Source organism: Colletotrichum scovillei (genome assembly GCF_011075155.1).
Source record: "Colletotrichum scovillei strain TJNH1 chromosome Unknown Contig00010, whole genome shotgun sequence".
NCBI lineage: Eukaryota > Fungi > Ascomycota > Sordariomycetes > Glomerellales > Glomerellaceae > Colletotrichum > Colletotrichum scovillei.
In genome coordinates, this window is record NW_023336268.1 from 2,421,699 (window position 1) to 2,446,177 (window position 24,479).

Below are 24,479 nucleotides of genomic sequence, written 5' to 3' on the forward strand. Positions count from 1 at the left end.
ATCGAAACACTAGACGAAAAAGACAGCCCCCAAGCCCTGTACGGTATACATCATGGGAGATCCCATCGCCATTGTCGGGCTCAGCGCGAGGCTTCCAGGGGACGGCGATACGCCAGAGCGGTTCTACGAGTCCTTACTCGCCGGGAGGTCAGCTCGGACGGAAGTCCCGCGGGAGAGATACAACGCAGAGGCATTTTGGCATCCGGATGCCGACAGGAGCGGCGCCGTGCGTGTTCCCGCTCCGCGTTATGCAAAGTTTATGCGACGAAAACTGACTTGCAGCGCTTTAATTTAGACACGAGTTCGCCATGGCCACTTTCTCAAGGGCAGCATATCAGCGTTTGACGCGCCGTTTTTCTCCATCACACCCACAGAAGCACGAAGTATTGATCCTCAACAGCGAGGAATGTTGGAGAGTGTATACAAGGCCCTCGAAAATGGTACGAAGAGACATTCCAATTTTCGATGCTGCAAAACTTGAAGTTGGCCTTAATACTGACCTTTCACGAAGCCGGAATACCTCTCGATACCGTTGCCGGAACCCAGACCGGCGTATACGTCGGCTGCTTCACGGCCGATTACAATGATCACATAGCGCAAGACTTGGATATCCCGAATAAATACTCAGCCCTGGGCACAGTAGCCAGTATGCTCAGCAACAGAGTCTCGTGGTTCTTCGACTTTCGGGGCCCGAGTGTAACAGTAGACACGGCCTGCTCAAGCAGTCTGGTGGCCGTGCACGAAGCATGCATGAGTCTCAAACTTCGTGAAGTCAACATGGTGAGGCTCTTTTTCTCATGCATGTAATTTTACCAAAGTCCCTTTCATCTCCAGGGGCGGTGACACTGAAGCCAACCAAACCACGCCCCTCCTCCTCTCCCCCGCCGTCTGCAAGCCGGGCTCTTGGCTAACCACCCCGTCATCATGTACTAGGCCGTCGTGGGCGGGTGCAACCTTATCCTGACTCCCGAGATGACACTAAAGCTAGACGCGGCGGGCGTTCTGGGTCCGGACGGCAAGTCATACAGCTTTGACCACCGGGCCAACGGATACTCCCGCGGCGAAGGGTTCGGGGCCCTGGTCTTAAAGCGGGTATCGGATGCCATTCGGGACGGGGACGTCATCCGCGCCGTCATCCGGAACTCTTCCACGAACCAGGACGGCCGATCACCCGGCATCACGCAGCCGACGAAAAGGGGTCAGGTCGCGCTCATCAAGCACGTCTACGAGCGTGCCAACTTGGACCCTTCGCTCACGCGGTTCGCCGAGGCCCACGGCACGGGTACACCCGTGGGCGATCCCATCGAGGCGAGTGCCCTTGCTGAGATCTTTGCGCCTCATCGGTCTGCGGACGAGCCGCTGTACGTGGGTGCGCTGAAGAGCAACGTCGGACACTTGGAAGGCGCTGCGGGCGTAGCGGCCGTGATCAAGGGTGTCTTGACGCTAGAGAGCGGCGTTATTCCCGGGAACATTTGGTTCGAGAAGCGCAACCCAAAGATCCAAGACGAGTGGAACTTGAGGTTTCCCACAAAATCAACGGCGTGGCCGCAGCGTGGCCTGCGCCGCATGTCCGTGAACTCGTTTGGCGTCGGTGGCAGCAACGCCCATGTAGTGATGGATGATGCGCTCCATTTCCTCAAGAGCTTCCGCCTAGTCGGGAACCATCGCACGGAGACGATCCCCAAGATTCCAAGACAACTGGACGCACCTCTAGTAAATGGGACGGGTAAGTCTCTCTTCGTATTCCTCCAGGCACAATAGGTATATGCTGACGTTTCTTCACAACTACCCAGGCCGCGTCAACGGATTCCACCGCCCATCGGATAGCGGGATCCATCTAGACGATTTTGACACTGAAGACGCCCCACGTCTCTTTGTCTTGTCGGCAAACGACCAGGATGCCGTTTCTCGGTTACGAGACGGATACAGGGACTATCTTGCAACGAAAGCGGCCCAGATCGTCGGAGAATCCGCCCAGCTGCGGTTTTTGAGGGACCTCAGCTACACACTGGCCTGCAGGCGGACCCGTCATTCCTGGAGAACGTTTAGCATCGCCAGCTCGCCAGCGCAATTGGAAAAGTCTCTTGAGGGGAATGCGGCTACTCCCATACGAGCAAAGACCAACCCGCGGCTTGCGTTTGTCTTTACTGGCCAGGGAGCGCAATGGGCGACGATGGGCATGGACCTGTTGGCGTACCGCGCCTTTCAAGAGAGTCTTTTGGCAGCTGATCGGTATCTCAACGATCTTGGTTGCAATTGGTCGTTAACGTGTAAGTGTCCCAACATCGTGGACCAGTAATATGTGACTTCTTGCTGATGATTGTCGGAAAACTAGTCGAACTATCAAAGTCGAAGACCTCCTCTCGAATCAACGACCCCGAATTCTGCCAACCCATATGCACTGCTCTGCAGGTTGCCATGGTGGACCTTCTCTCTACATGGGACGTCTACCCGCATGCTATCACGGGACATTCATCCGGTGAAGTCGCCGCAGCCTACGCCGCTGGTGCAATTTCACGACAAGCAGCTTGGAAAATCGCCTACTTCCGCGGTAAGCTGAGTGCCAAGCTCGCGCGCTCAGCTTCTCGGCCGAGTACAGGCATGGCCGCCGTCGGCCTGAGCAAAGCTGCCACGCAGGACGCCATCGATCGCGTGAACCAGCAACTTGGCGGCGAAGGTACCCTCGAGATCGCTTGCATGAACAGCGCGGATAGTCATACCGTTAGTGGCGATGCCGAAAAGATTGACGCACTGGTCCAGCTACTCAGCGCTGAAAAGGTGTTTGCTCGGAAGCTCAATGTTGAGATTGCATACCATTCGCAGTACATGAGGGCCATGGCTGACGAGTATCTGGTGGCCATGGGAGACCTTCAGCAGGGTACTTTGAGAAGCTCTGTGAAACCTCGGTTCTACTCTTCGACGATGGGAGTGCCAATACTTCCCTCGCAACTTCGACGGCCAGAGTACTGGGTCAAGAACTTGGTGTCACCTGTCCGATTTACCGAGTCGGTCACAGAGATGCTCAAGGGTTCCGAAACACCCAAAATTAACGGCCATGTTGACGGACACGTCAATGGTCTCGTCAACGGATATGTCGGCGGCCACGTGAATGGTGTTGTGAACGGTGAATGTGACGAGGAATTCCCGTTCGAACCTATCACCGACTTTTTCGAAATTGGCCCTCACAGCGCCCTCAAGGGACCGCTCTTCAGCACGGTCAAACAGGTCCGCGGCAACGCCAAGGTTGACTACCACTCCCTTCTTGTCCGACAGAAGCCGGGTATCGAGACTGCACTGGAATCCGTCGGAAATCTCTTCTGCCACGGCTACAACGTCAACCTAGCGCAGGTCAACGACGCAGACGAGCCTCATGGACCAAAGCCACTCATGCTCACCAATCTGCCCTCTTACCCTTTTGACCACTCGAAAGAGTACTGGGTACAGAGCACGTTGAGCGACGACTACCGCAAGAGGCCTGTAGGCCGGCACGAGCTCCTTGGAGCTCCCATGGCGGGTTTCAATGAGAATAACGCGGTGTGGCGCAATTATATCCGGCTTTCGGAGAATCCTTGGATCGAAGATCACAAGGTCTCTGGGGATGTTTTGTATCCTGCGGCCGGTATGCTTGTCATGGCTATCGAGGCGAGTCGGCAGATCGCCGAGAAGAGCAAGGTCTTGAAGGGGTTCAGACTGAGAGACGTGTCATTTAAGCTGGCCCTGCGAGTCCCCGATGATGCCAATGGTGTTGAATCTCAGTTTTACCTCCGTCAGCACCGGGAAAACAGCCACTCCGCTGCTTCGACATGGCGAGAGTTCCAGCTCTGGACCCTGCAAGATGGCGCGTGGAGAGAGCACTGCCACGGTTTCGTGCAGACAGAGTACGAGTCGGATGATCAACTCGCACTCAGGGGATCTGAAGAGAGCATTCATGATGGCTGCGGGACGGAGGTTTCTGCCGACAAGTTGTATCGCAGCTTCGCAGACTCTGGTTTGAACTTTGGCCCAACCTTCCAGACTTTAAGCGACATTCGTCTCGGACAAGACCTGAACATGGTAGCAACGCTCCATTCTCCAGTGGACAAGATCGAGAAGTCGATGCCATACCAGTATGTCCAGCCGCACTTGGTGCACCCGGCTACTCTCGATGGCCTCGTGCATGCCAATCTCGTCGCTCTGGTCTCTAGCTCCAAGTACGCCGGGGCGACTAGAGTGCCTACGTATCTGGCCGATGGCTGGATCTCGGCGCAATCGAGCCAGTCCCATAACGCCTACAGTGTGTCTGCCGAGTCTCGCGTCAAAGGGCGTAGCGAGGTGGTCTCGGACGTGAGGGCTACACATCTGGAGCAAGGTGACGAGATGGTTCAGATGTCTGGCCTTGTCTTCAAGACGATCTCGAGTGGGCCGTCCAAGGAGAACTCTCAGGCAATGGTTCATCCAGCTTTCAACATATCCTGGAAGCCTGATCCGAGTTTCCTGACGAAGCAGCAGGCTTCACAACTTTTCCAGCTGCCTCTGACGCAGAAGGACGACCCATCTACCTGGATGCTGGACTGCGAGGCGCTGTGCCTTGCTTACATGCGCCGTTGCGTAGGATCTCTTACCCAAGAGTCCATTGGCAAGATGACCTGGTACCACCAGCGATACGTCAAGTGGTTCCAGCACGTCGCCCGTCAGCACTCGGGTGGTCCCGCAAGTGAGAGTATTGAGGAGCTCGAAGCAAAAGTCTTGGCTGGCAACGCCTCAGAAGGAAAACTCATCATCGCCGTCGGCCAGGCCCTCTCAGGTATCCTCACCGGAGACCGCGATCCCTTGGACGTCATCTTCAAAGATAAGCTGGCAGAGGATGTCTACAGCAACGGTCTCGGCTCCAAGAGATGCTACGCTCAGCTCTGTAGCTACCTCGACATCATGGCGCACAAGAACCCCAACATGGAAATCCTCGAGATCGGCGCCGGCACAGGTGGCGCCACACGTCCTGCCATGGCGACGTTGACGCGGGACAGCGGTCGTCGGTACGGGCACTACGACTTCACCGACATCTCACCGTCCTTCTTCGAACAAGCCAAGGAAAACTTCAAGGATGAGGTCGGACGCATGGGATTCCGTGTGCTCAATGTCGAGAATGACCCCCTGAGCCAGGGCTTTGAGGCTGGCAAGTACGATCTCATTATTGCGGCGAACGTCTTGCACGCTACGAAGAAGATTGACGAGACCCTCGTCAATGCTAGGAAGTTGCTCAAACCTGGCGGCAAGCTTCTTCTCTTTGAGATCACCAACACTGAGATCCTGCTGGGGAGCTTCTGCTTCGGCACGCTGCACGGGTGGTGGCTTTCAGAGGACAAAGACCGTGTCTGGGGTCCGTTGATGTCTCCCAACGCGTGGGATACCCACCTTCGAGCTTCTGGTTTCAGCGGACTCGATGCTGTCTTTGACGATTTCGCTTTATCCCCGCATCAGATGAGCTCGATCCTGGTGTCAAGCAACCCTTCATCGGAGATAGTGGCATGCTCTCCTTCATCGTACTACATTCTGACCAGCGAGCCGCCCACCCAGAACGAGCTGGCATCAAAGGTCGTGCAGTCAATCGGTCAAGGAGGTAGTTGCGAAATCGCAACTATCACGTCCTTGGCTGACAAGAGCCTGGCTAACGCGACATGTGTGGTACTCTCCGAACTAGACCATGCCGCGTTGAAGGATATTGACGAGGAGACCTTCAACGGCTTCAAGCGCGTACTGACCAAGAGCAAAAATATCCTTTGGGTGACTCGTGGCGGTACGTCCACTGCGCCCGACCCGGATTCCGAGTTGGTGACCGGCCTGGCCAGAGTGGTTCGCTCAGAGAGGCCAGATGTCAACTTCCTCACTCTCTCTTTCGAACAGAATGCCGACGAAGAGCTCATTGCCGCCAGGTGCGTCCAGGTTCTTGAGGCAGCACAAAATAGCGTCGAGAACTCGTTCAGGGTGATTGACGACGTGGTTCACGTGTCTCGCCTCGTTCAGGCAGACTACATGACCGATCATATTCAGAACCAGACTGGCGTCGTGAGCATCGAGAACAAGCTTCTGAAAGATGAATCCTCTCGCTCGCTGTGCCTTCAGGTCGGAGACGTTGGCCAACTTGACTCGCTTCGCTTCGAGGAAGACGCTTTGATTGACACGCCACTGAGAAACCACGATGTCGAGTTCAAGGCCATGGCTTGCGGAGTGAGCACCAGTGACGTCTCTTCAGTTCTCGGAAAGGCTGAAGAGTCACCGCTTGGCCTGGAGGCTTCTGGCATTGTCACAAAGTCTGGGCCCGCGTCTAGGTTCCAGGTTGGGGACAGGGTCTTCGGACTCGCGGTGTCGGGTACCCTCAAGACTCATGTTCGATCTACGGACGGCTTGCTAGCGAAGCTGCCGGATGGAGTGTCTTTCACTGATGGCGCGGTCCTGCCCGTCGACTACACGACGGCCTACGCTATCCTCTGCGAGGTCGGCTCCATTCGTGAGGGTGACTCTGTCATGGTACACGGCGGATGTTCCAGCATCGGAAAAGCGTTCGTGCAGGTCGCCCAGCTTCAAGGAGCCGAGGTGTACACAATCGTGACGAATCAGTCAGAGCGAGACGAATTGGTCAAGGAATGCAGTATCCCAGAAGACCACGTCTTCAGCAGCCGCGACATATCAATGCGATCGACCCTGCAGAAGCTGGTCAAGGGGCGTGGCATCAACGTTCTCATCACGGTGATCGATGACCTTGTCGACGGCGTCATCGACTGCATCGCACCATTCGGACGCATCGTTTACATCGGCTCAGGTGCCGGAACCTCCAACACACGTGTCCCGCGAGGCCGCAACATCCGTCTCGAGTCTTTCGATCTTACATCTTGCCTCACATTCGACCTCACTCGCACCGAGACCATGTTCCAACACATGGTCGACACCGTCTTTGCCAACTGGAAGAATATCAGCCGCCCCTCGCCTACAGCGATCTATAGCTTCTCCCAGGTTGGCGACGCGTTCCGCCGGATGCAGTCTGAAGATCAAGATACCGCCAAGGTCGTTCTTGAACCACGCGACGACGACATGATACCCGTCGTGCCGAGCCGCAAGTCCCTCAGCAGCTTCGACCCTGAGGCGTCGTACGTGATTGCTGGTGGTCTCGGTGGCCTTGGGAGGTCCGTCGCGCGATGGATGGCCTCTCGGGGGGCCAAGAACCTCGTGCTTCTTTCAAGACGTGGCGCAGTGGAGAAAGCTGCGATTGAGCTGATTGCTGAGCTCGAGGCTGTGTGCGATCATGTCGTCACCCCGGCCTGCGATGTGACGGATGCCGGTGCTCTCCAGACTCTCATGGCTGAGCTTGCTACTACCCTTCCTCCCATCAAGGGATGCATCCAAGGTTCCATGGTGCTCCAAGTAAGTCGAAAAACTGGTGTTCTTTTCCGCTTGACGGTGCCTCAATACTAATCTGCATAAAGGACAATCTTCTCGAGAACATGTCGCTCGACAATTGGAAGGCAGCCGTGCAGCCCAAGGTGCAGGCATCGAGGAACCTGTACAACGCCCTCGGCGACAAGATGGACTTCTTCGTCTTCCTCTCGTCGACTGTGGGAGTGACAGGAAGCCCCGAGCAGGCCAACTACGCCGCAGGAGGAACATTCCAAGACGCTTTTGCGCACCATCTCGTCTCCAAGGGCGTCAACGCCGTTTCGATAGACCTTCCGATCATCCGTGGCGTGGGTTACGTGGCAGAGAAGCCAGAACTCTGGGACTACCTCTCATCTGCAGGATGGACTCACATCACCGCGGACGAGCTCTATGCCGTGCTGGATTATCATTGCCGCCCGGCCAAGGCTAGCACATACCAGGAAACGACGAGGGCGCAAATTATCCCTCGCCTCTGGCTGCCGCAAGAGACAGCTGCGGAGGGGTACCAGACGCAGACGTGGGGAGAGGATCCCCTGTTTAGCCACCTGCGACTGACAGAGACGGACGATGCAGAGAAAGAAGACGACGCGAACAGGGGCATCAATCACAAAGCACACCTGCAATGCGCGTCTTCACTAGAAGAAGCCGAGAAGATTGTGCTCGACGCTCTTCTTCTCAAGATTGCGCGTATGCTCAGCATCGACGCGCTCAACCTCGAGACATCCAAGCCGCTGCACGCGTACGGCATCGACTCCCTAACGGCGGTCGAGCTCCGGTCATGGCTGATGAAGGAGCTTGGGGCCGAGGTATCTGTCTTTGACATTACGAATAACTCGAGCATCGCGCAATTGGCGGTGCTAGCTACGAAGAAGAGCAGTCTCAGGCAGCGATTTGCTGATTAGTAACCGAAACCGAGTTGCTTTGGTGGCTTCAAGTATTCGCCTATCTGACTCCAGTTTTGTGTTTTCTCTAGGCGTTTTCTTTGGCGCGGTTGGCTTTTGGCTGGAGTTTGGATACTAGGGGGTCTTCCGCTGTGCTCTGCTTTTCTGGTTGTTTTATTCCTCATTTTTCGATCCCCTGCTTTTGTTTCGCGTCTTTACCTGGCTATTATGATTGATGAGACATGATTAGGTTTGCATGGTACTTAATCTTACGGCCTCTGGGGAGTACGATTTTTATTCTGGTTGGCATCTTGAATAGCATCTCGAATAGGCTAAATAACGCAATTGACTTTGACGTTTGCTCGGTTTCCAGGGGCCAGGCGCTTAGCAAAAAATGTGTAAAAAGTGCATGTTCTGTGTTGGTACCGACCAGAAGTGCAGCTAGCCACCACCTTGGACGGCAGATTGGTGCTGAAAACCTGCGAGGTGCAGCAACAAGCGGCAAGCCCGGTGCCAGACTCCCCGAACATTCCGGGTTAGCTGGGAGACGCGTTGCGGTGTTTTCCGATCTCAAGGCCCGGGTTTTCGTCCATGAAGATGGCCCCGAGCTGGCTAGAGCTGGCAGGTCACAAGCGGGCGAAGGAAACGGAAACTTCCCAAGAACTGAACGGAGTCTCGGTGAATTGGTCTGTGAGGACGGGAGACGGACCGCCGATGTGCCCGATCTGCCAGGCGGCATGGATACCTACAATAGCGCAGCTGGACTGCCGAGGTTTTGTCGCCCGAGCACTCCGTTCAGGCCTGGATCCCGAGCAACAATCCGGTTGTTGCTTCTTCGGAAGACTCTGGAAGTCTGGAAGAGGTCATTTGAGTCTTGAGTTACCACGGTTGCCAAGGCATATGACAGGCTTTGTGACTGAATGACGGAGACAAAGATGTTGAGTGAATGGAGACCCTGGATGGGAGGGGGATAATGGCAATTCCCTTGGACCCTAGAAAGAACATTGAACGGAACCGGGATCTCTGAAACTCGAATGGCATTTGTTCCATTCTGCCTCGCCCCCAATGGACCACGAATGCGCGTAACAGGCCACCAGGCCAGCCACTATACGCGCGACTACAGTACCACCGAGGGGCCCAAACAGGCAGCCAGAGGTGCCCAGAGCTGCCAGATAAGAGAGAGAAAATGTGACAGAAAGGCGAGACCGAGAGGGCCACCACGGCACAAGAAAAACAGAGTTCCACAGAAAAAGGGCGAGCCAAGGGGACTAACTGCAAACGGCGTAAACCTAAAGTCCCATTCGTAAATCTGCATGGTAACCTCATTTCCATTCGACGCTAATCTGTAAAAGAACAGCCCCTCTATGACGTTTTAGGGATAAACAACGCCGATGAAAGCAGCGGGCAATTGGGGGATTTCTGCCGTTCTGGTGGCACTGAGTGGGTGGGAAGTCTCGGAGAGCGGGAATGACACACGTGATTGTTTCCCGAGTCAGCGGCAGTGCGGCAAGAGATGGAATTTGCTAGTTCATCTCAAGCCTTCAGAGCTCATACAAACTCATATATGCTTACATGGGCTCGTTCCTCATCTCATCGGACGTCGCATTAGAAGGTCTGGACTGATCAAAGCATCGACTCCGTTTGGGAACTGGATCCATCAATCACATAACCAGCCCAGCTCACTGGGGTCTGGTCTGGGGAGGGCTCCATTAAGTTGAAGCCTTTTTTTTTCTTCTTTCTCCAATATGGCAGCACTCACACGCGTAAAGTCAAAGGGACTGGGCCACATTGCGTTGGGGGACGGCGGTCGTTCAGAGACGGCCACATCCGGCAACGTCGGCAACGATGGACGCGTCAGAGTGAGATTTCACGAGAATCCGCAAAAGCTTGCCCACTGGCTTCGCGACTTTGAAGGGGCATTCAGACCGCACTCTGGCGATTACGATGAAGAATTCGAACAGGCCCGGCTACGGCGACGCAGCAGCGTCATCCTGCAGAATTTGCAGCAGCACCCGCCGTCAAAGAGCCCGCGGCTCAACATCGCGATACACATCGTCGGATCCCGCGGTGATGTTCAGCCGTTCATCCCCATTGCGCAGCTTCTCATGAAGGAGCCCTACGGCCATCGAGTTCGCATCTGCACGCACCCTGTTTTTAAGGACTTTGTAGAGTCCAATGGCGTCGAATTCTTCAGCATCGGCGGCGACCCGGAAGCGCTCATGGCTTACATGGTCAAGAACCCCGGACTGCTTCCCAGCCGAGAAAGCGTCAAGGCTGGAGACATCAAGCAGCGCAGGAAAGAGATGGCTGAGATTATCAACGGCGCGTGGAGGAGTTGTATAGAGGCTGGAGATGGCATGGGCGAACGAACGACGGCTGCTACGGTGTTGAATGCTGATGATCTTTTCGTCGCTGATGCAATCATCGCTAACCCCCCGTCGATGGCTCACATTCACTGCGCTGAGAAGCTCGGTATCCCACTTCACATGGTCTTCACGATGCCGTGGTGCCCAACACAAGCGTTTCATCACCCGCTGGCCTCGATGAGTTATGGCGAGGCCGACACGAGCGCCGCCAACTACTTGTCGTTTATCATGATGGAGCTCTTGACGTGGCAAGGGTCAGTCACTCATTCTCACCCAGTCTGTGAAGCCATTCGCTCGTTACTGACATGCTACTAGACTTGGCGACTTGATCAATAAGTTCCGCACTCAGACGCTAGGCCTCGATCATATAAGTCCCTTGTGGGGATGCCAACTCCTCCCCAGACTACGCGTTCCATACACCTTCCTCTGGTCCGAGTCTCTCATCCCCAAACCCGCCGACTGGGACTCCCACATCAACATCACCAGCTTTTCATTTCTTCCCCTCGCCGACAAGTATACGCCCCCCGCAGACCTCACCGCTTTCCTCGAGGCCGGCCCACCACCAATCTACATCGGCTTCGGCTCCATCGTCGTCGACGATCCCAAAGCTCTCACCCAACTCATCTTCAAAGCCGTCGAACAAGCCGGCGTCCGCGCTATTGTTTCCAAGGGCTGGGGCGGTGTCGGCGGCGGCGACGACGTCCCGGACAACGTCTATCTCATCGGCAACTGCCCACACGACTGGCTCTTCAAGCGCGTCTCGGCTGTAGTGCACCACGGTGGCGCCGGCACATCCGCAGCAGGCATCGCATGCGGACGCCCTACTGTCGTGGTCCCCTTCTTCGGAGATCAGCCTTTCTGGGGCCAGATGATCGCCCGTGCCGGCGCTGGCCCGGCTCCCGTGCCTTTCAAGGAGATGACGGCCGAGACACTGGCTGCGAGCATCACTTTTGCGCTCAAGCCCGAAGTTCAGGTGGCGGTGCAGCAGATGGCGGAGCGAATTGCGGAAGAGGACGGCGCGGGGGATACGGCGAGGGATATTCAGGAACGACTGGCTCTCGACACGATGCGATGCGACATTTGCCCAGAGAGACTAGCCAACTGGCGACATAGGAAGACGGGTGCGCACCTCAGTAACTTCGCGGTCGGATGTCTCGTCGATAAGGGGTACATGAAGCCTCACGATTTCAAGCTGCTAAAGCATAAGCATTGGTACGTCGACGAGGGCGCCGAACACCCTCTCATCGGCCTTGTAGCCGCGGTATCAGGCTTCTTCACGAATATCGGCGTGGCGACGTCGGATTACTCGCACCGGCTGAAGCACCCGCCTCAAGCCGCTCAAAACCGGATGCACGCGGTTGACCTCGAGGCCCAGCGCCCAGCGCACGAAAAGCAGCCCGAGGAGGAAAGCAACACGACGCGCGAACCCTCGGCGGAACCTAGCGAGGGACCAGACGTTCAGCCGGGCCAAGAGGGCAAGGCGGAGGACGGGGAGGATGGTCACTTGAAGCGCGTGGCAAAGGCGCACAGCATGACCCCGAAGCAGATGAACGCCATCGCCATGAAGATGGCGACCAAGTCCCTCCAGTGCGCCGACCCGGCCGTCGAAATCGCCATGATGGACGCCAACAACGTCGACGAACGCGGTAGACGCAAGTCTTCCGTGGCGACCCTCGTCAAGAAACGCAACAGGCCGACGGAGATTGCGCGCGCGACGGGGCGATACGGCATCGAGCTTGTCAAGGCTGGTCTCAAGGCGCCGGTGGCAGTGTGCTATAATGTCGCCAACGGGTTTCACAACTACCCTTCTTACGGGTTCATCGGACACGAGGTGCGGCGGCGGGACCAAATCACCGGTCTCGGAAGCGGTCTGCGGACATCTGGCAAGGAGTTTGTTTTGGGAACGTGGGAGGCTTTTAGCGGTGTTGTCGTGAAGCCGTACGAGGGGGCCAAGAGGGAGGGAGTTAAGGGGTTCGGAAAGGGCATTTACCAGGCTGGTCGCGGGTTTACGTTTAATCTCTTTGCTGGTAAGTCTATCGCGTGTTGATCTGGACCCCTTTCCCGTACAACCGTTAGGACGAGGTATCGTTACTCTGATGAAATGGATGCTAACAGCCGTGCAGCTATTTTTGGTCTCCCTGGATACACATTAAAGGGCATAGAAAAGGAATTCTCAAAACACAGACTTACGGCGCTCAAGGCCGAGGTACTGCTTATTCGGTTACGACAGGGTATCGATGATTTCAGGAGGTCAACGGAAGCGGAGAGGAACGAGGTAATAGAGCGGTGGAAGACGTTCTTGTCAGGTCAATGATGAACCTGGCCGCACACATGTATACCCAAAATTTGCTTTGTTGTACAACTCTACAGACTAGCAGCGATTTCCCCATGTCATTGTAATATAGTAGCTAATCATCAGGCATCGTATTTGATGTCGGCCATTTCCGTGCTCCACGTTCTACATTCTACAAGCTACAATGCCTTGAAAAGCTATAGCGGAAGTGAAGACTCAGAAGCCATTAAGCCTACTCCTCCAAAAGACACCTCGATCTACGCAGCTTTCGTGTGCATTTGACGAAGTCATGTCATATAACTTACATCTCAACTACTGTGTGAGAAACTGAAAACCCGAGTCGACTAGAAGGTCAGATGCAACGATGATGTGTCGAAGCCACCGGATCTTAGCTCGGCCACGACGGAAAACTAACGTGAGGGGATGGCAAAACACCGGCGATTCTTCAAGTCTCAAAGTTCCTATTTTGGACTTTGGAGGCTTTACTTCGGAGTAGAGGGGATATCTGATTGGTGATCCTCTCAATAGTGCGGAACGCCCCTCTTCTGCCCAGGATCAAGCTCCAGAAAAGCGGCCATCCACACCTCATCACCAGACAAACCTCAGACAGCTCGTCGGTCTCTTCTGGTCCGCTCGTTACATCATCGCACCGATGATTTTCATTCAAGTAGTTGAAATATGGTGCCGTGGCACTTACGGACGATTTCGAAACATCACTGTGGACAACTTCTCGAGACTCGTATTTTCATAGCCAAGCAACTTAAGGCAGCTCAGTTCTAGCCTTCAATTACATCTATAGCTGTATGAACCGAGTCTAAGACGCAGACATACTGCAATGGCAGGACTTCGCGTGGTTGACGTACGGGTCGATCATTATCGACAGCCGTACACACTCGGCATTCACCTGGGACGTCCTCAGGTCTCCTGGCGCTTCAGCAACGCGCCCTCAAAATTCAACCTTGGCGGCTGGGAAGTCAAGATACAGAAGCCCGATGGCTCTCACTCGGTCATAAGCGCCCCGTCCAACAGCCACGGATTCAGCTCATCGTCAGCCGAATGGCCCGAAGACATCGTTATACAGTCACGACAAACGTTCTCGATAGAGATCAGAGCCAAGGACGAAAACGCAACTGACTTCTCGCCATGGAGCGAACCCTTCTCCTTTGAGACTGGTCTCTTAGTCCGCAGCGACTGGACCGGCAACCTGATTTCAGCGCCGTGGGCGGAAGATAGCAAGAGCGGTCCGCAACCAGAGGACTTGTTCCGAAAGGTCTTTGAAGCGAAGAACAAAGTGCGCTCTGCACGACTTTACGCTACGGCACAGGGTGTCTACGAAGCCGAGATCAACGGCCAGAGAATTGGCGACTACTTCTTGGCCCCTGGTTGGACGGCATACGACGCGAGACTACAGTACCAGACTTACGATGTCACGGCACACATTGCATCGAATGCATCGAACTGCATTGCTATACGCTTAGCCGAAGGATGGTTTAATGGTCGTATTGGTTTCGAGGGTGGCAAACGAAGTATTTGGGGCACCCGCACTGCGGCTCTTGCACAGCTTGAGATCACCTATGAGGATGGCTCCACTGAGACCGTGGTCACTGATGATAGCTGGACGACTACTCGAGGGCCTATCAAGCTCGCAGAGATATACGACGGCGAAAAGTACGATGCTACTGCGGAAATTCCGGGGTGGTCACTCAGTAATTCGCCTTCCGGGGTATGGGAAACCGTGCAAGTGCTTCCCCAGCTCCCGGAAACGACAAATCTCATCTGTGGCTATGGAGAACCGGTCAAGAGACTTGAATATGTGAAGCCATTGGAATTTATCACGACCCCTTCGGGCAAGTCAATCTTGGACTTCGGCCAGAACCTTGTCGGATTCATCCGCATCAACAACGTCAAAGGTCAACGAGGGAGCCAAATTACTCTACTCCACGCGGAAGTCCTAGAGAAAGAGGAATTGGGAACCAGACCTTTACGAGACTGCAAAGCCGAGGATGTCTACACACTCAAAGGCGACGAGAGCGGCGAAACATGGGAACCGCGCTTCAGCTTCCACGGCTTCCGTTACGTCCAAGTCGATGGCTGGCCATCCACCGCCCCAGATCTCAAAGACGCGATTGAGGCCTGTGTATGTCACACGGACATGGAAGAAGTCGGTAACTTTACGTGCTCCGACAACGACTTGAACAAGCTCTACAGCAACGTCCGGTGGTCGATGCGCGGCAACTTCCTGTCCGTGCCGACTGATTGCCCCCAGAGAGATGAGCGCCTGGGGTGGACGGGCGATCTGGCGTTGTTTGCGCCAACTGCCACCTTCATATACAACTGCTTTGGCATTTTGAAGAACTGGCTGGCCGATGTTGCCCATGATCAAAAGGTTCTAGACGGTGTCCCTCCGATGGTGTGCCCGAACGTGCTCATCGGGCAAAAGAATTGGAGCAAGATTGGCGCCAACGCGATCTGGCACGATGTCGTGATACTTGCCCCTTGGGCACTTTACGAAGAGTCTGCTGATCTTGGTATCTTGAGAGATCAATACGAGTCCATGAAGACTTGGATTGATGTGATTCCCCGGAACGAGACCGGTTCTACCCATCTATGGGATTTCAACCTGTTCCAGCTTGGGGTAGGTTGGAAAGAATGTACCGAGGGTAAATGTTTTCACTGACATTTCTAGGACTGGCTTGACCCCAACGCCCCTCCCGATGAGCCCATGAAAGCAGTGACCGATCCGCCCCTGGTCGCCAACGCCTTTCTCGTCAGGTCTCTCGACCTCATCACCAAGATTGCGGCGCTCTTGTCACAACCTAAAGACATTGAACGCTATCAGAAAGAAGCAGATGCCGCCCGTCGGGAGTTTCAGGACGAGTACGTCAGCAGCAACGGACGTCTCACGTCAGACTCGCAGACGGCATACGCCCTTGCCATCTGCTTCGACCTCATTTCGGAAAATCAGGCAGCCAGAGCAGGGAGTCGGCTCGCAGAGATTGTACGCCGAAACGGCTTCAGGATCGGCACTGGGTTCGCTGGAACACCGTACATCTGCGAAGCTCTCACTCGGACAGGTCATAGCGACGTAGCCTACGCGATGCTCCTCAACCGCAAGTGTCCTTCCTGGCTGTACCCCGTCGCCATGGGGGCTACTACGGTATGGGAGCGCTGGGATAGTATGTTGCCCGATGGCACGATCAACCCTGGCGACATGACTTCTTTCAATCACTACGCCTTTGGAGCGGTTGCCAAGTTCCTTGTCGAACGACTTGCAGGCTTGCAACGCCTGGAGCCTGGGTGGAAGCGATCAAGAGCGAAGCCGATCCTAGGTGCAGAGTTGACGAATGCTTCTGCCGAGCATGTCACGCCATATGGAAAGGTTGCTTGCGCATGGAAGTTGGCCGACGAGGGAGAAGGGCGTCTGCGACTCAAGGTCAACGTGGTGGTTCCGCCTCTCACTGAGATGGAAGTAGTTTTGCCGACCAAGGATGGCAAGAGGGTGGAAATGGTCGGGTCTGGTGAATGGACATTTGAGACTGAATATGAGCGCAAGTACGAATGGCCGGTCAAAGAGTTGTCTCTCTTTCCGCAGTAAGGTCATGGAATCAAGGACGAGAAGTTTGTGGGAAGCAGATCCAAGGGACTTTGGTAACTTAATTTCAACGACCTATCACTCCTGACTTCTGGGCTTGTATAGGAGCGATGAGGATGACGAAGTGCACATGTATACATGTAGAGCATGATGTGGGTAATTGATACCGATGATGTGCATTAACGAGCGTGGTAAAGTCAAGTGATTCGTAACTTGCAAGCCCTAGACCTGGTCAAGTCTTCCATCGCACTCGCTTACTCTTCGTCAAGCATTTCCTCGCCAGTCTAGTAGGTGTTGACGGCCTTGATCTTAATAGAGTCCTTGGCAAGCTGCTCGTATCCGGCCTCCCGCTTCTCCTCGTCTCTCTTGTAGGTTCCGGCCGACTTAATAATGATGCTGGCCTTCGCCGCGTCGGCGTAGCTGGGCTCCCGCTTCTCTTCATCCCTCTTGTAAGTTCCAGCAGACTTAATGATGATGTTGGCCTTTGCGGCATCAGCGTAGCTAGGCTCACGCTTCTCCTCTTCGCCACGCTTGTAAGTGCTGACGGACTTGATGTAGATGGAGTCCTTGGCGAGGTCGGCGTAGTCGGCCTCGGGGGCACGCTTCTCCTCGTCTCGCTTGTAGGTACCAGCAGACTTGATGATGATGTTGGCCTTTGCGGCGTCGGCGTAGCTGGCTTCGCGCTTATCCTCCTCTCTGCGCTTGTACGTGTTAACGGACTTGATGTAAATCGAGTCCTTGGCGAGGTCGGCGTAGTCTACGGCCGGGGCGGCGACAGGAGCGGCGACGGCGCCGATAGCCTGGAGGGCGAGGACGGTGATGATAGACAGCTGCATAATGACGGGGACTCGGAACAATTACGATAGTTTGGGAGATGGACGACTGGCATCAAAGTTCAAGAAAGTCCACGATCAAGTTCAAGTACGTTATATAGTATCCAGAGACCTAGTGCGACAATACAATGAGAGAAATGTAACCCCCTTCGGGGATGACGAATGGCTCGAACCCATTGCGCCTTATCCGATCCTGCAGCTCTTAGCACAACAGCGCCCTTCCAGCGCTTCTCGTCTATCTTCTGGCCAAACATGCGGGTTCGTAAGTCCTAGAAGGGAAGGTAAATAGAGACGGAGGGTGATGGATAAGTTCTAACCTATCAAGGCCGTCCTCTCACGACCAGACACCTGCAACTAAGACGAATTACCGTTGGGTTTGACGGTTGCCTGGGAGCTCCCGAACTTTCTCTTCGCAAATCTAGCCATTCAAAGAGAGAGAAACACAAGTAAGCGGGCAGGCCTTGGGCCGGGGATCCGATCCCACAGTGGCGGGGTTGCGCTTCTAATTGTCACACACACTCGGACTTCCACGATTAGGTGTGCCCGATTCCTAGATATGCAACCCATCCCGCCACTCTAAGTGGACGGGCTTGGCCGCAAAGCTTATGTCGACGTGGTCCACAATATGATGACCTGGGATTTTTGAAGCGGCTCCTCTGCGGAAACTAGGCCTGAATAAGAAGCTCGAAACTTGAAGGATCGCACTATGCAGAAGCAGGCTGGCGAGAGTCTCATCGGCCCATACAAGGCGTAATAGTGCAAGCCTATTGCCACTTAGGTTGCTGATGGCTGGGCGGGAGGTGGGCAGGGTTCCGAATGAGGTGGTAAGTTGCGCTGGGGATTGTTGTTTTACGTTATGTCTAACCTCCTCTCGTTCTCGCCAACATCATACATAGAACACCACCTGTTTCTCAAGCATCGGTATCATTTGCAAAGATGTGGTGGAAAATAAAATCGTCGTATGAAAGTCTACCACAATCAGAGGGCAAGGCAGGAGGAACATCAACTTCAGCGCCTTGGTTCACGCATCGCTGGCCTCGATCAACAGTTTGGCTTGGCTTGACCAACCTGGTCACACTTGCTGTTCTAGTTTACAACTTCTCTCCGATTCAGTCTCGGACCGTGTTTCTACAAAAGTGCACTGAAAGCCTATCGACGGTTTGTGAGTACTCACCGATGAGTCCACTTTCCTCCCCTTCCCCCGAGCCCTGGCTGATTGAGTATCAATGAAGCGCCGGCATTTGAGGCCGTCAAATACAAAGCACCGGAGCATTACAACGCTGAATTCAGGCAGACTAACAAATGGCGCGGTCCACCCGGGACGCACTCCAACGATGTTGACATCGCATGGCACGAGATTGAACTTGGGGCTGGTGGCATCCGTGTCACAGCTGAGGAACTGAGATTGCTCAACATGACCGACTCGCCAGAAATGCCATTCCACAAAGTGCCCGACGAGCATGGAGGCGGTTACTTGGCGATGCTTGAAGTCTTCCATCTGCTTCACTGCTTGGTAGGCCCTTCGCCGATCTTCTATGAGCCATTATGCGGTGCTGACACTTAAGTATTTTAGAACTCTTTAAGAATGGGGCTTTTCTATAATTACGAGCACTACAAATTCTTGGACGAAGGTGTCCCTGATGAAAATATCTACAGCCACTTTGGTGAGTCTGATATTTCCCGGAAGCCAACGCACGAGGCCGAATCTGACAATACAGACCACTGCATCGACATGCTGAGGATGAACTTGCAATGTCAAGGAGATGTAACGCCCGCATTGTTCGTTGATCCCCTAAACAACCCGAAAAGACGAGATGCTCTGCCCAACTGGTCTTCGATGCACACTTGCAGAGACTTCGATGCCATTCTGGACTGGAATAAGCATGGCCCAAGGTCGGTGCGGTGGCGCGATGCCGGCCCCAATCCATCTTGGGATCCCAGTGTCGAGGGAGCCGAGCCGCCTTTTCCGCCAGAAGGAGAGAACGAGGAGCACCACCACTCATAGGCGACTTCAATAAGAGGATAACACCATCAAATCAGACGATATCGAAAGCATGTGCTGGGTCTGACTGTGATCAGGCAGTTCCTTCTAAAGGTGGCCCTGTAGCACAGTCGTAGGAATTGTCAATGCCCGTTGTATAGACGAGGTTGTGTCTACTCCCGGAACCTCATCCATCGCAATACTCCAGTCCTCTAGTCCCCTTTTCGAAAGTATTCGGAATGTGTCGAGATTTGCGACGCCAGCGAGGGCATCGCTGTAGTGACGCCTAAAGGACCCCAAATCGTTCACTTCCACAACTAAACACTGAAACAGGCTTTTGTCGCTTCCCATCAATTTCAGATCCCAAAACGAAGCTTGGATCGTATCAAGATCGAAATCAACCCAGACATATCGTGGGGTCAAGCCATCAGAGAATGCTTTAGCATACAGACCGATGTTGCGCGCTTCTCGACAAGTCTGCAAAATTGCGGGAACAGTATTCGGTGAACGGCAATATATCAAGGTGGACTCGAGCGGTTGACGGCGATATTTCGCGGGTTCATCACAGGTGCGGACAACCAGAGTCCGCGGCTCTTTCGCAAGGTGCCATATGTGGATGCGTAATTCAAACGGGAGCTCTGAGAACAAGTGAAAAGATGCCATTACCGAAGCTCTGAGGATTCTAAGGTGGATTCAAGTGAAGCTTTGGAGATGATCTCACTCGGGCAAGTAAGAAGGGAATGGGTCTGCAGATAATCGTTTGCCTATTTTCCAACACTGCATCAGAAAGTGCTAGTGGTCTGAATTTTGAGGTTTATTAAAATGCGTTTTTCTAGAGAGTCTATTGCAATTCAACATTTCAAGTTTTACTCTCGAGGAAATCTTGCATCACGTCATTGCTTGCCTGAACGGGCATCGTGCAGGTGAGACATCTCAACAACCCCTATGAGGCTAGACGTTGTGTGTGCACATGCGAACATCCAATCCCAATAGTCAATTTTTGTCCGAAAATAGTTTGGCCGAATTAGTATTTCACCTCTTGAAGTAAGGGCAAGCAAGGGTGAAGTCGAATTCCAGGGGCCCTCGCCAGGAGCACGAAGCATGCTGAGACTGGTATAATGCGCCAAGTTGACTGCTTCGGTAGAGTTGATATAGGATTTTACGAAGGACGCTGTTCCCATTCTAGTGCGCATGACGTCAACCTTAAACATCAACACCAAATTCAATAAAGCCTTGTACATGTAGGCTTGAGATGTGTGGTTGCCAAGAGTTGCCAATCATCATCAACATCAGGGTCTACTACTCTCTGGGAACCACACCTTCATGTGCGAGTCGAGTATGGCCTCGCGACGAGATATATCAGAAATATCGCCCGGCACATAAGTAAATCTTTGCACGTGGTCCGCGCATGTCGGCCGAATGATGCCACGGAGCAGCCCGAGTGACAGGCGTGGACTCCCCCGCACTGTTGCATGCCAAGCTTCCCGTTGCCCGAGGTCATCCAGATTCACCATACGATCAGCGGAAGCAAGATCTCATCTCCGCAGCAATTGTGCCGCGCCCTGAATTAAACCTTGACTATACCAGGAGGTGCGCGAGACGTCAATATATAAAACCGAGAGTTATTGGTGGGATTGGCGTGGGGACATCGCGGCATTGGCGCCCTGCTTGGTGTCATCGCTTCTTTCGGCTCAGTCTCCGCCGAGATGCGACGATGCGACTTTGACAGTTTGTTAGAAGGGGAGAAATAGATTAAAGATTCATTTTCCATGGCTTTATATCAAGCCCGTAAGCTTAGTTACGTAGACAGTTTAACTCATTGCGATCATATTCGCGTCTTTTGATGCTGTTTAGCGTTTCCTAGCGAAATTCCCAGTCGTTCCAGTCAAAAACCCCCAAAAGCTGCAAAAATGAGAGTCAGCCAAGCTCTTTCTGTTGTCGCCACGGCGTTCACGACCGTTTCCGCTGTTCCGTTCAGTCCGGTCAGCGCACCTCAGACCCGCGATGCAAAGCCGCCCTACTTTCTCTTGACGGGTGATTCAACTGTTGCCATCGGTGGAGGTTGGGGAAATGGCTTCCTCTCCTTTGTTGAGTCCCCGGCCGATGGCAAGAACTATGGCAAGAGTGGAGCGACGACTGTGTCGTTCCGGGCTCAGGGTATTTGGAACACCGTCATTGGCGAGGTAGAGGCGAACAAAGAAGCCTTCAGCCCGATTGTCACGATTCAGTTTGGTCATAATGACCAAAAGGCAGCGGCAAACATTTCTGCCGACCAGTTCCAAGCGAACTTGGAGAAGCTAGCCAACGAGGTCACGGCTGCAGGGGGAACTCCTGTGAGTAGGAAGGTGAAAGGAATGTATCCATCAAGCATACTAACATTCAACGCAGATTTTGATCACATCACTTACGCGCCGCACCTTCAGTGGCGGTAAGGTCATCCAGAACTTGGAAACTGAGCGCCTTAGAGCCATCGCCGCCGCAGAGGCCGTAGGCGCGACGTACCTTGATCTCAACACCGCCAGCACCAACTACATCAACGCCATTGGAAACGAGAACGGACACAAGTACGACCTTGCTTCGGGCGACTCTACTCACCTGAACTCTGCTGGAGAGGTTGTCTTTGGTCGCCTTGTTGCGGACCTTCTTCTCGAGAAGCGGACCGATCTTGCTGTGTACATCAGAGAGAACAAGGCTCTTAGCGACAAGATCAAGGCTGGAGAGTTTGCGACGGGTGATGAGACTGATTGAGTTACGCGAGCATCTATGTTCTAATAGCAATCAGGCTATCAAGTGTTGGTGAAGAAATCCCTGCAGGTGGCTGGGCACGTGTATATACATGGAGAAAAGTGTCAAATCTGACTGGTACATACAAGTCAATATCCAAATCTATCTTCCGCCTAGTGGAGTATTCTTTGAGGAACACAAACCCAGAAAAGCATGCCAAATGAAGACCACTAACTAGATACAAAACCTAGGTATCCACAGGCTACAGCGGAATAGGTAGTTGATGTGTTTGCCGCCAGCCTTCGCCGAGTCGAACGGTCAGGTATACAAGTACGGCACAGATGAATTGTATCCCAGCTGACATTGTTGAAACCCAACCGACACCAATTGCTTCTATTAAAGGAAGGCACACCGCAGTTGCAAGGCCTGCGCACATATATCGCATGAGGTAGTGGCTGGCTGCGAACTCGTTAGTGTCATTGTTATACGCGTGGTCCAAAAACACGCATACAACTTACCTGAAGCCTCGCCATTTTGTTGTTGCATAACATCCAGAATGTAAGCATTCAAGCTTGGAAACGCAGCCAACTGTGCGATACCTTGCAAAAACATACAGATAATAGGAAGAGGGATACCACCAAACTTCTTGTCCAACGTCCAGCCGTACAGAACCATGGATGCTGGCAACATCAGGCCAAGGAAGATGAGACTGCTTCGAAGTCTGTCCTCCGGCAAGCGGATGCCGCGCTTTCGGATCCACGAGCTCACGGTGTAGTCAGCCCATCGACCGCCAATCTGGCAGCCGATAACGTATCCCGCTCCAGGTGCAATGTACAGCAAACCGGATTGCAGTGGCGTAGTAAGATGAAACCTAGGGTTAAGAACGTATCGGATCGGGGTGAGTAGAGAGTACATGTTCCAAACCAAAGATGAGGAAGCGAGGCACTGATTTGTTAGCGGCTTTGCAGTAGTACCTGTGGGCACAGCTACGATGGGGCGACCTTACAATGAGAAGCATGTTTCTATTCCCGTAGATCTTGACCACTCTGACTGGGTTTCCCCATTGCCAAAGCTTTTTGCATTTCTCCAGTGGCCCGAGCCCTGCTAGTTCGCTCTCGCGAGACTGGTGCAGAGTCTCAGGGAGGCAGAAGAAAACGAGAACAAGTGCAGTAGCAGCAAGTGAAGCCTGGATCCAGAAGATGACACGCCACGAAGTAAAGGTGACGACTATGCCACCGAGAAGCGGTCCAAAAGCCGGGCCGACGGTGGTGCCACTCAAGAACCAGCCCAGAGAAGTGGCTCGCTCAGTCTGTAGTCCTAGTCAGCCAGCCTAGCCACACATCTTGAGGTGCGTTTGGTGTGAGTGATCTTACCGGGTGATAGATGTCAGAAATGCAGCTGGACCCAAGTATGAGGAAGGAAGTTCCCTGAAACGCCGTGAAGGCCCGGAATAGGAAGAAAAGTTCTAGTTGAGGCGTCAAAGCCGTACCAATTGTGAAGACTAGAAATAGCGTGATGCTGTAAAGATAGGCCTATGACTCAATTAGAAGTGTTCTTCTGTAAGGTGACTGGTCATGAAGTCGTAACATACAGAGCGGCGGCCGAAAATGTCGGCCCAGGGTCCCCAGATCAATGACGAAAGGCCCATGAACGCAAGGTAGACCGCATTACTGATGCTGATTACATTCGCTGTTGTATGATAAGTTTCGACGATCTCTGGGACAGCCGCCAAAACGCTTGTCGTTGAAGCCTGGGCGAGGAAGCCGCAAAATGCAGCAATGGCAGTGATGGTGCGCTTCTGCAAGGGTCTGAAGCGAGCGTAAACAGATACTTGAACGCGACCTTGGCCCTCGAGGGGTGCTTCTGGATTAACTGATGCCATTTTCGACAGGCTTTCAACGGCGAGATGTTGTGGCTGTATGGAAATATTGAAATAAGACCCGTAAACCTAATCCTAGAGCTTTCATCCAGTTGATTGCTTGTCACGACAGAACGCTATTTAGCTCAATCAGATAGGAAGCCGATGTCGGGTGCTACAGAGGGACTCATTCCAGGCTAGCTAAATCACCGAAGACGATTCAGTGACGGCTAAGCGACCGAGTGAAGAGCCTGCCAGCACTGGGAAATTGCTGCAATGAGTCAGACTCAATAACGGAGCGGCCTTCATCGCCGGCTGCCGGCTACCGGCGCTACGGCACATCGGCCAAAGACTTTCCTGCCGGCCGGTGAATGCGCCCTAGAGTGGAGACTGATCTACGTCCGTCGCGCCCCAGACGGCATTTCCTTGCTCAGATCTTCACTTCACGTTGATACAACCGATGGCAAACATCTTTGCATATGATTCAAAGGGCCATGTGTTGTCCTGATTCCAAGGAAGTGAAAGGTTAGAACCAATGACAAAA

At 53.8% G+C, this 24,479-nt stretch overlaps 7 protein-coding genes across 7 annotated transcripts; 5 read left to right on the forward strand and 2 right to left on the reverse strand.

Annotated features, from left to right (window-relative positions):
- Nucleotides 1-52: 52 nt before the first annotated feature.
- HER10_EVM0003295 (beta-ketoacyl synthase domain-containing protein) lies at nt 53-8,309 on the forward strand (the record flags this gene model as incomplete). Its single annotated transcript, XM_035472977.1, has 7 exons — nt 53-226; nt 296-440; nt 512-780; nt 934-1,726; nt 1,794-2,270; nt 2,336-7,395; nt 7,458-8,309. 7 exons carry the CDS (start codon nt 53-55, stop codon nt 8,307-8,309), a joined length of 7,770 nt encoding a protein of 2,589 aa, XP_035327786.1.
- A 1,540-nt stretch (nt 8,310-9,849) lies between these two features.
- HER10_EVM0000021 (glycosyltransferase family 28 domain-containing protein) lies at nt 9,850-13,193 on the forward strand. Its single transcript, XM_035469819.1, has 3 exons — nt 9,850-10,908; nt 10,970-12,681; nt 12,778-13,193. The coding sequence occupies exons 1-3, from the start codon at nt 10,034-10,036 to the stop codon at nt 12,966-12,968; spliced, it is 2,778 nt and encodes a 925-aa protein (XP_035327477.1). The 5' UTR covers nt 9,850-10,033; the 3' UTR covers nt 12,969-13,193.
- Nucleotides 13,194-13,620: 427 nt separating this feature from the next.
- Nucleotides 13,621-16,542, forward strand: HER10_EVM0001580 (glycosyltransferase family 28 domain-containing protein; the record flags this gene model as incomplete). Its single annotated transcript, XM_035471324.1, has 2 exons — nt 13,621-15,582; nt 15,634-16,542. Exons 1-2 carry the CDS (start codon nt 13,783-13,785, stop codon nt 16,540-16,542), a joined length of 2,709 nt encoding a protein of 902 aa, XP_035327616.1. The 5' UTR covers nt 13,621-13,782.
- An 88-nt stretch (nt 16,543-16,630) lies between these two features.
- Nucleotides 16,631-17,411, reverse strand: HER10_EVM0006580 (uncharacterized protein). Its single transcript, XM_035476162.1, has one exon. It carries the CDS (start codon nt 17,373-17,375, stop codon nt 16,824-16,826), a length of 552 nt encoding a protein of 183 aa, XP_035328109.1. The 5' UTR covers nt 17,376-17,411; the 3' UTR covers nt 16,631-16,823.
- An 897-nt stretch (nt 17,412-18,308) lies between these two features.
- HER10_EVM0000901 (uncharacterized protein) lies at nt 18,309-19,377 on the forward strand (the record flags this gene model as incomplete). The annotated part of the gene is made up of 4 exons (XM_035470668.1): nt 18,309-18,534; nt 18,605-18,885; nt 18,946-19,036; nt 19,091-19,377. 4 exons carry the CDS (start codon nt 18,309-18,311, stop codon nt 19,375-19,377), a joined length of 885 nt encoding a protein of 294 aa, XP_035327560.1.
- A 1,886-nt stretch (nt 19,378-21,263) lies between these two features.
- HER10_EVM0003549 (GDSL-like Lipase/Acylhydrolase) lies at nt 21,264-22,101 on the forward strand (the record flags this gene model as incomplete). The annotated part of the gene is made up of 3 exons (XM_035473222.1): nt 21,264-21,330; nt 21,415-21,686; nt 21,742-22,101. 3 exons carry the CDS (start codon nt 21,264-21,266, stop codon nt 22,099-22,101), a joined length of 699 nt encoding a protein of 232 aa, XP_035327806.1.
- Nucleotides 22,102-22,473: 372 nt separating this feature from the next.
- HER10_EVM0009357 (uncharacterized protein) lies at nt 22,474-23,959 on the reverse strand (the record flags this gene model as incomplete). Its single annotated transcript, XM_035478847.1, has 5 exons — nt 22,474-22,532; nt 22,596-23,022; nt 23,084-23,386; nt 23,451-23,609; nt 23,669-23,959. 5 exons carry the CDS (start codon nt 23,957-23,959, stop codon nt 22,474-22,476), a joined length of 1,239 nt encoding a protein of 412 aa, XP_035328336.1.
- Nucleotides 23,960-24,479: the final 520 nt, after the last annotated feature.